The sequence below is a fragment of the Hyperoodon ampullatus genome (assembly GCF_949752795.1).
Source record: "Hyperoodon ampullatus genome assembly, chromosome: 2".
NCBI classification, from domain to species: Eukaryota; Metazoa; Chordata; class Mammalia; order Artiodactyla; family Ziphiidae; genus Hyperoodon; species Hyperoodon ampullatus.
The window spans coordinates 160,997,156-161,013,498 of record NC_136915.1 but is presented as its reverse complement, the minus strand read 5'-3'; the positions used below and the strand labels follow the sequence as shown (position 1 = coordinate 161,013,498).

Here is a 16,343-nt window from a genome sequence, read left to right as displayed (position 1 = left end):
CGATTTTGTAGATTATCTAGCATTTTCTTCTTGTTAGTGTGGGAGCAATGTTCTGTTGCAGTTTTCTCTGTCTTAAGTGGAAGCAGAACTCTCCGGGAGTTTGGTCTTAAATGATTTAGTAGTGACGTTTCTTCTTTTGCACTTTGTTGGTACTCATGTAAAGATAAAAGAGCTTCTTTCTATGGCTCCCTCGTCTGTCTTCTCTTCCCTGGTAGGTGCTTTCAGCTCAGGGCTCCCTGGCTATATGCTGTGAAGTGGGCATAGAGCCAAGAGCCAAAACCAGGTTGTGATAAGTTACAAACTTGTGACAGCTTTGGTGATTCTTTATATTATCCATCCTGACAGACTTAGGTACCAAACTCTAATTTATAATAGCACAGACTCAGAGGTGGTTCTAAGTGAACAGTGGTGGAAGGCAGAAATTTTTCTGAGCTAAAATCAGACCATCTGGCAACCCTATCTCTCTGCCTTTAGTGGGATTTCTTAGAAGGCTACTAGAATTATAAATGTTAAATTAATATTTGAATAAGTGAATAGAGAGTAGGAGAAAAAGGTACAAAAGGGCAAATTTGCCTATTCTAATCCTGGGACAGGTGTTAATGGGATGAGATCATGTTTTGGGGTATGCCTTAGATAGGAAGGAAGGCAGAGACAGGATATATTTACCAATAAAGTGTTTAGGATTATAACATCCCTTTGAGAGTTTAAAATCATCTCCCAAAATAATGAACATTTTTATTTTACATTTTTGAAAGGTTTTTACCATGAATCACTGTACACTAAGTTAGATTCCAGTGGAAGACAGTCTCAAGTTAGATTCCAATGGAAGACAGTCTCTTAGAAAACATAGCAAAGTTAAAGACACATTGCCTAGTATCAAGTAGCTGTGAAAGAGGATATTTATCCTGCATAAAACTAGCTACGTGACATTTATATTTTAAGGAATAATCATTTAACATTTTTGCCACAGCTATCAGTCTCAACTTACTGTGAGAATCACTTGGTTAGGTTTTTAAATTGGAACTTTTAAAGCAGTATCAGAGGAATAAATTTCCCAGTGTATAAATCTGTGATACACTGTAATAACTACCATCGTCTGTCAGATCACACTTTAACTCAAATCTAACCCAACACTTGAGACTGCTAAGCATGAAGATCAAGGCTAAGTAGCTGTGTATTAAGGCTGAAGACACTAAGCTGGCCATCTCAGACAAAGGGGCATTAATTTCATACAATCTGTATGATGATGTGACTTTTCCAGTAGTGAGATATGGTATAATCTATGAGTACTAACCCAGGAATGGAGCTTAAATTTTTAAGTTTCACATGTAGAGGACTACTGCCAACCAGCTGAGAAAAGGCTTAACTGGGCTGTATAACAATCCCCTAACCTAACGAATGTAAATGAAATTTTAGCTCAACTGTAACTATAAAGTGAGATTTAAATTTGGAATTTAAGGGTTGCAAAATAGTACTCCAGAGTAAGGGATATGGTACCCACAAGGAAAGGAGTTTTATTAACAAATGCCTGGGTTTATGCAAAGACAGACTGATATGAGAGCATAAGCAATCAGGAAGTTGTAGTAGAGAGAAAAAAAAAAAGGACGAGAAGAGAAAGACTGATTTAAAGGACAAGGGGAAAGCACACAGGTGAATCTTAGGAGGGCATTTGTAGTACCTCTTGGAGAGTCACTGTTGATAGGCATCAATTATGTTTATGTTTAGCATAGAGCCTATGGCAGGTATAGGTGCCCAACAAACAGTTTTTGAAAATATATGCTCTGTGCTCCCAATTAGATGGTGAGCTACTTGATTATATGCTTTCTATATTCTCCTCTTCATCTAACACAGTATTAAGGATTAGTATTTGCTCAAAATTCAATTATGTTTATGTTTAGCATAGAGCCTATGGCAGGTATAGGTGCCCAACAAACAGTTTTTGAAAATACATGCTCTGTGCTCCCAATTAGATGGTGAGCTACTTGATTATATGCTTTCTATATTCTCCTCTTCATCTAACACAGTATTAAGGATTAGTATTTGCTCAAAATTCATTAGTTAATTGATTTCTCTGCCTTTGGCATCTTCAGTGAAGCACAATTCACAAGGCAGAGTCCTCTTTCAGAAATGTATGAGCTGCCCTCCCCCTCAAAATGGACAAAGACAAAGAAGATGAGAGTGGGATGAGAAGGAAAGGGTGCTACATTTTACCAAATTAATGAGGGGATACTGGTGCCCACAATGTGCTGGGAAATACAAAAACAGTCATAAGCCCATCTCGGAAAAGCCTGAGCAAGCCTACAGGGATTAGAACAGTTGCTGAATTTACGGTACCCTGGGAACCTCTATTTGTCAAGTGCCATAGATGCAGCCCTGACACTGGCACAGGTGAAGATGAATTTTCATTCAGAGCAGTGAGCCTTCTGACTCCATTAATCCTCAGGGTTTTGATGATGAATTTCTTTCTTTTTTTATTTTATTTATTTTCACTCTAATGCCTCCTCCCACTGCCCTGTAACAGCGTGCAAGGAACAGAACAGATGGTGCTTTACGTGGAAGACCAAGGGCTCATGAGGATACAAAGCCTGCCCACTCTGAAATCACATGACTGCACGTGCAAGGAAAAGCCCTGATTTCCCCTGGGAGACACAGATGCAATGATGTTAGTATTCCCAGTGGAGGGGGAGGAGGGGAGGGCTAACAGGCCATTTACAAGGAAGCCCACACTTACACTAATATACTCTTCAGCAGGGACCACGTTTAAATCACAAAATAACAGGAGGACCAATATCTGAAGATTCAAAAACACCAAAGTAAAACAGGGGCGAATGAAGGTTTTAGTATGCTGCTACGCAAAGCGCACGTAGAGCGAACTAGTAAGGACATACAGTAGAAGAACACTGGCCTCTAGTTAACCTGCCATTGGATCTGACCCAGTTTTAATCGGAAGAAGGCAGGATTTACAACCTGCTTAAGGATGGAGTTTGACAACTGCTATAATCAGAAGAGCTGTCAACACAAGGACAGCTGTCAAGCCAAACTGTAATTCATAAAAAATAATAGCTAAGCCCCCAAGACATCCCCAACATTGTCTGCAATCACTGGATTTAACTATATTTATAGTGTTATGAAAGTTCCAAGAACAGGTGAAGGGTCCTAAAATAAAATAAAATCAACAAATAGCTATTGAGTGCCTATTAAATAAAAAGGTTAAATAACATTAAATGACTAAATGGATAAAATATGCCCAGCAGATTCCCTGGTATATAGTAGGTGCTTAATAAATGGTAATTATTATTATTGTTACATGCCAAGCTCTGTTTTGACAACCTTAAAATCGGGCAAAAGTCTAGTGACCTAGTAAGAAAATCTAAATTAAAAATTAATCACACCTATAAGTGATCATTAAAGTATTAATTTCACGAAACATTCCTGAGTTGTCAGAATATTTTAGTTTTATATATTTGTAATGCCAAAACCTCTAACTAATGATATTACTGGAGTGTTTAATTATCTTGATTATAACATATATGGTATTTGTTTTGTTCTTTCTACAATGAATAATATAATCTGAGAGATAGAGAGAAATAGAAATCATTTTACTAGATCAATTTTGGGCAGGATTCCTGAATCAGAGATAATTTTTATGATTGTCTAAACTCTCAGTGAACAGAAATAGGAATATGAAGGTGCACAAATGGACACATATTTACTCACAAGTACAGTTTTGAAAAATAGCCTGACCCACTGAACAAAGTGACCAACGATAAAAGACTTTCATTTATTTCTATAAAAGACTATCTTCCACAAAATAATGTGTGCTTTAAAAGGATACTAGGACTGTAATTATTTACAGAGTTATGAAAAGACGACTGGAAGTGGAATCAGAAGATGTGGACAAGTGTCTTGGCTCTGCCACCTACAGCTTGTGTTACCCTGTCAAGGTCATTTCACCTATCTGGACTTCAGTTTCTCATCTGCAGATGTAGCAAAACAAGGCCTAGCTCAGACATCTGTTGGAAAGGTGAAGAGATTATAATATATGAAAACAGTAACACCACCATCTTATAACTGCCTAGGTCTGGATTTTTTTTGTATGTGTGTAAACTTTATTAGAGTATAAAATACATACAGAAGAGTACCAAAACAATAAACATAAACTTTCTTAAGATAAATTTATCCATGTAACTAGCACATAGATCAAGAATCAGCTCATCCTTAGAATCTCAGAAGCACCCCTACCCTGTTAATCCCTTCCAAATGCCACCTACCCAGTTCCCCAAGGTGACTATTATCCTGTCTGCTAATGCTGGAGATGAGTTTTTCCTGTTTTTGATCTTCATATAAATGGAAGCATATAGTACATACTGAGTTCAGGATGCCAGATACCAAACAGTATGTTCGTGAGATTCATCATTTTACACTCAGTGTCTCTTTTACAATTCCATTTCATTATCTTTCTGTACTGCCTTTTAGAACTACCTTTCAGTTCACCATAATTTTTTGTGTGTGTGTGTGTGTGTGTGCCAATTCTGCACTTTAACCTATTCATATTGTAAGATTTCTATATTTTTTCACTTACTGAAGTTCTATTAGATTCTCTTTCAAATCTGCTTGTTCTTTTTTGGAGTGTCTTGTTCCTGTATTCCTGATTCCTTGATTTTGTACAATTTTTTTCTGATAATTTCTATCCAATAGTTTTACTTAAATTCCTTAAAGTCTAATCCTGTCGTTTACTATGTCTGCGGACATTCACTCAGGTGTAATCTGTAATTCTGGATTGTGAGCTCATTTTCAGCAGAACTTCTTTCTGTAGGAGTTTTGTGCTGCATTGGCTGAGGAGGGGTAACCAGCCTAGTACACTTATGTTAATTTCTCAACTTGAGAATTTCTGAAACAGAGTATAAATTTAAACCCCAAACTTGCATGAGGTGGGGCTTTTCTTCCACCCAGATTCTGGTCTGTGGCAGATAAGCTTCCTTCCTTACACTAGTGGGTCACCTTTTTCTAATCTAATTTAATTTAACTTTTTTTTTTTCCTACTGAGGATGCAGTCCTTTGAAAGTGCTGGCTTACTCTGGATGCAGGTCTCAGTTCCAACTTCCCATTATTCAAGAAGCAACATTTCCAGGGTTTGCTGGCATTGAAACCCAAGCCCACAGTTTCCCCAGATTAGACAGTGTTAACTCACACACTAGCACTATGGTTATCAGGTCCTTGTTTATTGGCTGGGAGGTGAAGGACACCCAACGTCTGGGGACATCTGTTACCTTGAAAAGGATGTTTGGTATATTTTATCCAGCAAATAGTAGGTGCTCATTAAATATTTGTTGAATGAATTAAATATAATTAAGTTGTATTTATAGTACTAATAGAGCCTATGATATTTAAAATAATTTAAATTTAAAATAATTTAAACTGAATCTTCAAATAGATACATGCATACAGTTCCAAATACAGAAGTTATTAAAGGGTTTATAGGAAAACACTTTTATCCTGTGCTTGTATTCTAGTTCCACACTTCTTCCTTTAGGCAACCAACATTCACTTTTTGTGTATTGTTCCATTTACTAGCAAATGTGTACAGATATATTCATGGCAGCACAGTATATGCACTGTTCTGCACCTTATTCCTTTCACTTAACAATATATCTTAGAGATTTTTCCATATCAGTACATAAAGAATATACAGCTTATTTTGAAGCCAGTCAGAAAGACCTTTGAGGGACTTCCCTGGCAGTCCAGTGGTTAAGACTTCGTGCTTCTAATGCAGGGGGCGTGGGTTTTATCCCTGGTCAGGGAACTAAGATCCCACACGCCGCACAGTGCAGCCAAAAAAAAAAAAAAAAAAAATCCCAACCCTGCTGCTATACAGAAATGAAGTTTACACATATCAAACTTAAATGGACACATTCCCGCAACTGTAAAGGCATTCACCCCTAACGGTTAACTAGGGATGACAGAGTGACTCATCTACATTCTCAAGGGCATATTTAGTCCGGTTTAACTGTTTCTACAGTTTCTGGATGAAGTAATGAAAGGAAAACACAAAACAATGCCACAGAGAAGGCACTAAAAAATGTCTAATGAGTGGATGAAAGAAGGAATGAGGGGATGAAGATAAGAACTGATTTAGCACAGCACGTGGTTGCATTGGCGGAGGTTGTCTTTCTAAACTGAGCAGTGAACTCTGGACCTTATGGCACGTATATTGAAATAAAAAGTTTGTCTGGCTTCTTGAAGCCAGGCATCAGGAAGAAGGCGCAGCCCTGAATTTTATGCGGAGGGCCTCACAACCACTGTTGAAGAGTTTCCTTTTTTCCCTTTCAGATTATCTGTGGTTGTTTGACTTACGCCAAGTTCAAACAGCTAGGGAGGCAGCTAAGAAACGTTTTTTCCTGGGTTGAAAATTAGAGTTAAGAGTAGCCAGCATTTGGTGATGTCAGAGGAGCTATCTGACAGAATTCTATAAACACCTTTGCAGAGTGAGAGATGTGAGTGCTGTGGAAGGAGCCAGGGGAAGGCATTTGTTTTTCTCTCCTTTCCTGGTAAATCTAGAGATATGGGTTTGAATCTCTGGCTCCCTTAGGTAAGTTTATTAACTTCTTTGAGTTTTGATTTCCTCATTTATAAACTAGGGAAAACAATAATTACTTCAGAGGGCTGTTTATAGAAAGGAGCCTAGTGATTACCTGTATACTGTGATAGATATGCTTTTTTTTTGGCTGCCTTGGGTCTTTGTTGCTGCACGCGGGCTTTCTCTAGTTGCGGCGAATGGGGGCTACTCTTTGTCACGGTGCGCGGGCTTCTCATTGTGGTGGCTTCTTGTTGTGGAGCACGGGCTCTAGGTGCGCTGGCTTCAGTAGTTGCAGCACGTGGACTCAGTAGTTGTGGCTCATGGGCTCTAGAGCGCAGGCTCAGTAGTTGTGTAGCACGGGCTTAGCTGCTCCGCGGCATGTGGGATCTTCCCAGACCAGGGATTGAACCCATATCCCCTGCATTGGCAGGCGGATTCTTAAGCACCGTGCCACCAGGGGAGTCCTGGATATGCACATTTTTAATGGCACACCTTTCAAAGGCAGTTGGTAACACAGAATATACATGTATGCATATATGTGTGTATATATATGCAATTTAAATTAACTATTTTAAGTACAGAATACAGAGGAATATAAAGGCTAATAAAACAAGTTTTTGGCTATTACAAGTAATGCTGCAATACATGTTCTTAATTATGTCTCATTATATACATTTTGGGGAGTATTTCTAGGGAATATACTAGAAGTGAAATTGCTGGATTGTATGGTATGTGTACCTTCAACTTCACTAGACTTTGCCAAATTCATCTCCAAAGTGATTGCAACAGTTGACACTCCCAACAGCAATGTATGAGAGTTCTTGTTCCTCTACATCCTAATACTAATCTTTGTAAATGTTTATATGTTGCCAATCTGTGTGAAGTTATATCTAAATGTGTTAATCTGCATTCCCTGATTATCGTTGGGAGACAATTCTCCAAGGGGCTCTCATGTTTCTACACCCCTTGTGAGCAGAGGTAATGACAGCTTTTATTCTGGACTATCTTTCCAAAAATGTTTATATAGTGAACAGCCTTCAACAACAGAGGTACTGTTTCTTTCCAGAGTGGAAGGCAGGTTTGTTTATTGTCCAGTATAATAAACATATGTGTTCTCCAGAGCAAAGGTTGAGCAGGTCTTCTGGCAGCTTATTATAAAAGACTAGAGTTCCCTAAGCTTAGAATTTCTAAGCTATGACACACTATGTGTGCAGGACCTACCTGGGCTTTTCTTCATAGCTCCTGTGGGACTCAAGGGGAAATAACACAAACACAAAGCACATGCTGCTTGCTATGCTGTGAATAATAGTCTTTTGTCTCTGATCCATGAGTTGTGTGCCTTTTGTTTTTTGTTTTTTTTTTTTGTGGTACATGGGCCTCTCACTGCTGTGGCCTCTCCGGTTGCGGAGCACAGGCTCCGGACGCGCAGGCTCAGCGGCCATGGCTCACGGGTCCAGCCGCTCCGCGGCATGTGGGATCTTCCCAGACCGGGGCACGAACCTGTGTCCCCTGCATCGGCAGGCGGACTCTCAACCACTGTGCCACCAGGGAAGCCCCGAATTGTGTGTCTTTTGCCAGCATCCATAAGACTGTATCAAGCTAATTTGTTAGTCTGCAAGCAGAGTACAATATCAGAGTATTCATAGTTCTTGAAAGTTATTGGTGAAGGTGAGCATCTTGTTTATCGGTTATTTGGCTCTTCCCATATGTGAGCTGACTATCTGTTTTTCGGAGTCTATTTTTTCCATTTGATTGTCTTTTTTTTAAATAAATTTATTTATTTTATTTATTTATTTTTGGTTGTGTTGGGTCTTCATTGCTGCACATGGGCTTTCTCTAGTTGTGGTGAGCGTGGGCTACTCTTCGTTGTGGTGCGCAGGCTTCTCATTGCAGTAGCTTTCCTTGTTGTGGAGCATGGGCTCTAGGCGCGGGTTTCAGTAGTTGTGGTGCACGGGCTCAGTAGTTGTGGCTTGTGGGCTCTAGAGCACAGGCTCAGTAGTTGTGGCGCATGGGCTTAGTTGCTCTGCAGCATGTGGGATCTTCCTGGACCAGGGCTCAAACCCATGTCCCCTGTGTTGGCAGGCAGGTTCTTAACCACTGCACCACCAGGGAAGCCCTGATTGTCTTTCTTACTGACTGGGAGGTGTTCTTTTTTTTTTTTTTTTTTTTTTTTTTTGCGGTATGCGGGCCTCTCACTGTTGTGGCCTCTCCCGTTGCGGAGCACAGGCTCCGGATGCGCAGGCTCAGCAGCCATGGCTCACGGGCCCAGCCACTCCGCGGCATGTGAGATCTTCCCGGACTGGGGCACGAACCCGTGTCCCCTGCATCGGCAGGTGGACTCTCAACCACTGCACCACCAGGGAAGCCCCTGGGAGATGTTCTTGATATATTCGGGTTTAAATATTGATGGCTGTCTTTTATTCAACCATATTCACACCCAAATAGATTAAAAGTAACAACACTTTTTCGGTACCTTATAGTTTACAAAATACTTCAATATCTTTTATCTCACTGAAATTACCCAGTAGCTCTTTGAGAGCCATATTATTTCCATTACAGATTATCCTCTATTTTACAGATTACTTAAGTGAAGATTAGTTAACCACGCTAATCAGTTAATAGGGGAAATAAGTTAAAAAATAAAATCTATTTTTCTTCACTTCAGCTACATCAAGAAAGCATTTTTTTTGGTAGAAAATTTTATTGTCTTCCCTACTAATGGCCCAGGATTATAAATTCTTACTGATATGTATATATATATTTTAATAAATTATTTTATTTTATTTTATTTTTGGCTGCGTTGGGTCTTCATTGCTGCACGCGGGCTTTCTCCAGTTGCAGTGAGTGGGGGCCACAAGAAAGCATTTCTTATAGGAGAGATTCTAGCCCCTAAGTGACAGTGATTAGCATCTTACTTGTCACTGACAGTAGCAAGAATGAAATAAAAAATTTTCAAAAGGGGATTGGAGGAGCCTCCATTTCTGTTGATTGTATAGAAATGCTCAATTTACTGTGAATGTGTCCATAAGAATTTTAACATATCTCCAACTTTACAGGTTATTAATCTGTTTTTTTTCTTTTTTTTTTTTAGTTACTGTATTTCTGCTAGTGGCTAGGCATTTTTCTAAGCACTGTGTTGGGCTGGACAAAATTGAGATAAACAAATAGAGAAAAGTCAAATATAATTAGTAATAATTTAAAAGCATCTTACCATAATGTAGAGCTGTTTGACCTTCATTGTCCTATAAAAGAAACAAACAATATATTTTAGAACCTAAGTTATTGCAAAAGTATGGAGGTACATAAGCTACAGCAAATATATATGATGATATACCAAAGTTCCATAGGTTTAACAGATACAGGAAAAGAAGTCAGTTCTTTGAGCCTCACAGTAACTTTTGACCAAACTCTCCATCTAGGAGAAAAGGAGAATGCTGAATAGTGACTTGTACACTGCAGCAGCTACAATTAGAGTGACAGGATGACCAGATCTGCAGTTAGTGGCAGAAAAATGGACTCTGTATATCACTTATCTTGCTAGTATTATAGCGGTTTTTCCTAAGCACATTCCCAAAATCTATCTAAGAAGTCTATGATTTACAGTAAGAGTTAGTAGCTTTTTAATCCCTTTTCAAAGATTCACTGATTCCAGGCTTATAACACTAGGTTTCCCAATCATATCAAATATCATAAAGAAATGTGATTTCAAGGCACACAAAGTCCTACAAGTTGTTAAAGACAAAAGTTCCCACATATACTCAGGAAACTCCAACTGTTCAGTTAATTTTTTTATTCCTTTAAAACCAAGATACTCTAACTATATAAACTAGTTATAGCACAGATAAGTCTTTTTTAGCAATGCTATTTCTTTCTTTTAACTTAATTTTTATTTTATATTGGAGTATAGTTGATTTACAATGTTGTTAGTTTCAGGTGTACTGTGAAGTGATTCAGTCATATGTATACCTATATCTATTGTTTTTCAGATTCTTTTCCCATATAGGTTATTATAGAATATTGGGTAGAGTTCTCTGTGCTATACAGCAGGTCCTTGTTGGTTATCTATTTTATATATAGTAGTGTGTCTACGTTAATCTCAAACTCCTAATTTATCCCTCCCCCTGCCTCTCCCCTTAGGTAAACATAAGTTTTTGAAATCTCTGAGTCTGTTCTGTTTTGTAAATAAGTTCATTTGTATCATTTTTTGGATTCCACATATAAGTTATAACATATGATATTTGTCTTTCTCTGACTTCATTTAGTATGATAATCTCTAGGTCCATCCATGTTGCTGCAAATGGCATTATTTCTTTTTTTTTTATTTTTGCGGTACGCGGGCTGCTCACCGTTGTGGCCTCTCCCGCTGCGGAGCACAGGCTCTGGATGCGCAGGCTCAGCGGCCATGGCTCACGGGCCCAGCCGCTCCATGGCACGTGGGATCCTCCCGGACCGGGGCATGAACCCGTGTCCCCTGCATCGGCAGGCGGACTCCCAACCACTGCGCTACCAGGGAAGCCCTATTTCATTCATTTCTTATGGCTAATATTCCATTGTATATATGTACTACATCTTCTATATCCATTCCTCTGTTGATGTACACTTAGGTTGCTTCTGTGTCTTGGCTACTGTAAACAGTGCTGCAATGAACACTGGGGTGCATGTATCCTTTCAAACCATGGTTTTCTCCAGATATATGCCCAGGACTGGGATTGCTGGATCATATGGTAGCTCTGTTCTTAGTTTTTTAGGGAACCTCCACACTGCTCTCCATAGTGGTTGTACCAGTTTACATTCCCACCAGAAGTGTAGGAGGGGTCCCCTTTTCTCCACACCCTCTCCAGCATTTATTGTTCGTAGACTTTTGATGATGGCCATTCTGACTGATGTGAGGTGATTCCTCATTGTAGTTTTGACTTGCATTTCTCTAATGATTAGCCATGTTGAGCATCTTTTCATGTGCTTTTTGGCCATCTGTATGTCTTTCTTTTTTTTTTTCTTTTTTTTTTGTGGTACGTGGGCCTCTCACTGTTGTGGCCTCTCCCGTTGCGGAGCATAGGCTCCGGATGCACAGGCTCAGCGGCCATGGCTCACGGGCCCAGCCGCTCCGCAGCATGTGGGATCTTCCCGGACCGGGGCACGAACCTGTGTCCCCTGCATCGGCAGGCAGACTCTCAACCACTGCGCCACCAGGGAAGCCCCTGTATGTCTTTCTTTAGAGAAATGTCTATTTAGATCTTCTGCCCACTTTTTGGTTGTTTTTTTTTTTTTTTTTTGATATTGAGCTGAATGAGCTGTTTGTAAATTTTGGAGATTAATCCTTGGTCGGTTGCTTCATTTGCAAATATTTTCTCCTATCCTGTGGGTTGTCTCTTTATTTTGTTTATGGCTTTCTTTGCTGTGCGGAAGCTTTTGAGTTTAATTAGGTCCCATTTGTTTATTTTTGTTTTTATTTTCATTACTCTAGGAGGTGGATCCAAAAAGATATTGCTGCAGCTTATGTCAAAGAGTGTTCTGCCTGGGTTTTCCTCTAAGAGTTCTGTAGTATCCGGTCTTACATTTAGGTCTTTAATCCATCTTGAGTTTATTTTTGTGTATGGTGTTAGGGAGTGTTTTAATTTCATTCTTTTACATGTAGCCGTCCAGTTTTCCCAGCACCATTTATTGAAGAGATTGTCTTTTCTCCATTGTATATTCTTTCCTCCTTTGTCATAGATTAATTGACCACAGCTGTGTGGGTTTATTTCTGGGCTTTCTATCCTGTTCCACTGATCTATATTTCTGTTTTTATGCCAGTACCATACTGTTTTGATTACTGTAGCTTTGTAGTACAGTCTGAAGTCAGGGAGCCTGATTCCTCCAGCTCTGTTTTTCTTTCTCAGGATTGCTTTGGCTATTCAGGGTCTTTTGTGTTTCTGTACAAATTTAAAACTTTTTTGTTCTAGTTCTGTGAAAAATGCTATTGGTAATTTGATAGGGATTGCATTGAATCTGTAGATTGCCTTGGCTATTATAGTCATTTTCACAATGTTGATTCTTCCAATCCAAGAACATGGTATATCTTTCCATCTGAGCAAAGATATTTCTTAAGCTGAGAGCAGGTGATCACATTACATGAGCAACACATAATCAGGATTAAGTACAGGTGAAAAGTAGAATTTAGTAGTTTGGTTGATATGCATTTAGTATGTGCATGGCCATTATTAAGCCCCTGGTAATTAAAATTAAATGATTAACCATTATTGTGAATAACTGAGACAGGGTGGTATTATGATTTAAATCAACTACTCTTGGACAAGCCATATCTACCTTCCCCATTTCCTAAAAGCTGAATGTGGCAGTTGGCTCCCAGAAGGTTTTGGGTGTGGTTCTTTCTATTTAATCTCCTACGAAGAAAAGCAAAAAGCTGTCACAGAGAGCTTACTTTCTGGTTCAGACAGGTAGTAAGAAAAAAGTCATGCCTTAAGGGCTTTTTAACACCTAGAGAAGCTTGGCAGGGATAACAGCTGGTGGGGGTAGGGAAACAACTTTGAGGCAATACAGTTTAATTAAACTGTTTCCTACCAGGGAATAAGAGTTCTCATTGGATTTGGAGGTGAGGGGTGGGTGGGTGGGAGGAGATATGAAAGAAGTAATTTTGAAGAACCCCGTGAGTAGGGTAGACTCGTCTGAGGTGCAACAGTGGCTACATTTGGGATGCCCATTAAACATCATAAGGATAATAATAAACTCTAAGGGGAGTAAAAGATGGAAAGCAGCATCAAGAAGTCAGGAAGAGATAATTTTTGCCTACTACTTTTTTGTTTTTCAATACAGCCCCTACTTTGCTCCCAGCTCCTCTCTGCCTTGCCCTGCCCTTGAGGTTAAGGGCAGGTAAGAGAAGAGAGCTGAGGCAGCTACAGTAAACAGGATTGAAGAGATGATTATGTGGGGCAGCACAACAGTGTGAAGTTGTACTCCAGAGTATATGGACTTGCCTTGCCTGACTATGGCCAAGGGCAGTTTTGAAAGAACGGCACTGCCCATTATGGCTTTAGACTCATATCTGCTTTGCTAGTTTACAGAGTTAATCTGTAAAAGTATATGTGTATGTGTATGTGTGTGTGTGTGTGTGTGTGTGTGTGTGTGTGTGTGTGTGTATGGGTACACACATCTGATGGGTTTATACATTCACATTTATAGCTTAAATGCCCGGCAACAGAAAGCAGTTTCAGAGTTTAATCTATTGCAGTTTCAGGACTCTAACTCATGCATCCATCATGCAAGGTTATATTTTCCACAATTATCCTCTTTAGAAACTAGTTCTCTTGCTATTTGTGCATAACTTTCTTGTTTAATCACTGTGTTCATATATACTCAAAGTTCAGTTTCATTCTATTTGTAATTGCTTACCTTCACTAGAGAGGTGGAAGCATACTTAATTTATTTTAGTCACTTTGACCAATGAATACTAAATCTCTATCTCCACCCCAACTTCCAACTAATTAATTAAAAATGTTTATTGAGCTCCTACTATGGCCCAGGCACTGTTCTAGGTACTGGGAATAAAAAGGTGACAAAAACAGAGAAGGTCTCTCATGTTATAAATCTTACATTCTAGTGATAGGTGAAGTAGTAAGCAAATAAATCTATCCTATAATAGGTAGTGATATGTGCTCTGAAAAAAAAAGGCATAATAGAGTCTAGCGTGATGTGGGATGCTATTTTAGATAGAAAGAACAAGGAAGAACTTTATGAGAAGATATGTACACACAGACAGTTGAGTAAGAGTCTAGGGTAGCCATGGAACACAAGCTGAGCAAATCATAGCATCCATCATCCTCCTGGACTAAAAGTAAGCAAGTCACTCAAGCCAAATCAATTAGAGTTTTCTCTCAGGATTTAAAAAAATGGAGCTAGGAGACAGAAGTGTGTATGCAGAGAAGGTCTTTTGCTCTCTGGTCAAAAGAAAATGGTGTAGTGAATAAAGAGATACAAAAAGATAAATATTGTATCATTCCACTTATATGAAGTGCTTAGAGAAGTCAAATTCAGAGAGACAGAAATAGAATAGTGGTTACCAGGGGCTGGAGGGAGGGAGGAATGGGGAGTTATTGTTCAGTGGGTACAGAGTTTCAGTATGGGATGATGAAAACGTTCTGGAGATGGGTAGTGGTGATGGTTGCACACAATGTGAATGTACTTAATGCCACTGACCTGTGCACCTAAAAATGCTTAAAGTAGTTAATTTTCTCATGTATATCTTAACACAATTTTTTATAAAAGAAAAAAAGTAAAAGATGTGGGCCAAAAACCTATACAAGTAGCACTGTTCTCCACTTTTTGGAGAAAACTGGTCTGCGGTAGGAGAGAATGAAGTATCCACAAAGAAGAAAGTAGTGGTGAAAGATCCAGAGAGTGTGAGTCTCTGGTTCTTGTCATTCCAGGTATGTCCTTGCCTTCCTTGGTTAGGTGAGCAAACAACAAAATACCCTCTAGGCAAATGTGATCTTTTTGTCACTTGCAAACAAGAGTCCTGACTAATATAGAACTCAAGGCAATTTGTGACCCAAGCCTTGGTCATCTTCCTCCCAATTTTGTGACTGCTGATTCCCAGTAAGAATACCTATCTGGACTCCCACAGCTGTAAATGCTCTTCACTCTGCTTGAAAACTATCCTCCAACCTTATGGTGTTTTGCTCTTTTCTCCTATTTTAAAGGTCATCTTTGATATATTTAACCATTTTAAGTAGACCTATAGTCCCTAGATTTCTTTTATTTGAGCTTAGGGAGAGGAAGCAGGTGGTGCTACATGTGATGTTTGTGGTGCTGCCTGAGATTTGAGTATTATTGATTGCTTCCTGTGTGCTTTATAATTTTAGACTGTAAATTCATTTTAAGTGGGGTTTTATCCATGAAAAATTCTGTGCTGTATTCTCTGGATTGAGATTCTGTCCCTCCAGAATGATTTTGCTTTTGTTTCTGCCAGACACTACGGAGATATTAGCAGTCTGATATCCCTATGTTGATTTCTTAGCTTGGGGACTTTTGAACACTTAAGTAGTGTAAATTATTTTTTTAACATCTTTATAGGAGTATAATTGCTTTACATTGTTGTTAGTTGCTGCTAAATAACAAAGTGAATCAGCTATATATATATATATATATATATATATATATATATATACACACACACATATATACATCCCCATAGGCCACCCTCTTGCGTCTCCCTCCCACCCTCCCTATCCCGTCCCTCTAGGAGGTCACAAAGCACTGAGCTGATCTCCCTGCGCTATGCAGCCGCTTCCCACTAGCTATCTATTTAATATTTGGTAATGTATATATGTCAGTGCCACTCTCACTTTGTCTCAGCTTACCCTTCCCCCTCCCCGTGTCCTCAAGTCCATCCTCTATGTCTGCATCTTTATTCCTGTCCTGCCCCCTAGGTATTTTTTTTTTTTTTTTTTAGATTCCATATATGTGTTAGCTTACGGTATTTGTTTTTCTCTTTCTGACTTACTTCACTCTGAGACTCTAGGTCCATCCCCTCACAACAAATAATCCAATTTCTTTTCACGGCTGAGTAATATTCCATTGTATATATGTGCCACATCTTCTTTACCCATTCATCTGTTCATGGACACTTAGGTTCCTTCCAAGTCCTGGCTATTGTAAGTAGTGCTGCAGTGAACACTGTGGTACATGACTCTTTTTGAATTACGGCTTTCTCAGGGTATATGCCCAGTAGTGGGATTGCTGGGTCATATGGTAGTTCTGTTTTTAGTTT

The 16,343-nt window shown here is 39.2% G+C and overlaps 1 protein-coding gene across 2 annotated transcripts in view; it reads right to left on the bottom strand.

Annotated features, from left to right (window-relative positions):
- Positions 1-16,343, bottom strand: part of ACBD6 (acyl-CoA binding domain containing 6) — a gene marked incomplete at its 3' end in the record, with an annotated part of 230,170 nt that overhangs the window by 18,087 nt on the left and 195,740 nt on the right. For both annotated transcript variants that reach the window (XM_079697808.1, XM_079697807.1), the window contains one exon: positions 9,789-9,819. In XM_079697808.1, coding sequence (XP_079553934.1) covers positions 9,789-9,819 — 31 coding nt within the window. The remainder of the gene's footprint in view (positions 1-9,788; positions 9,820-16,343) is intronic.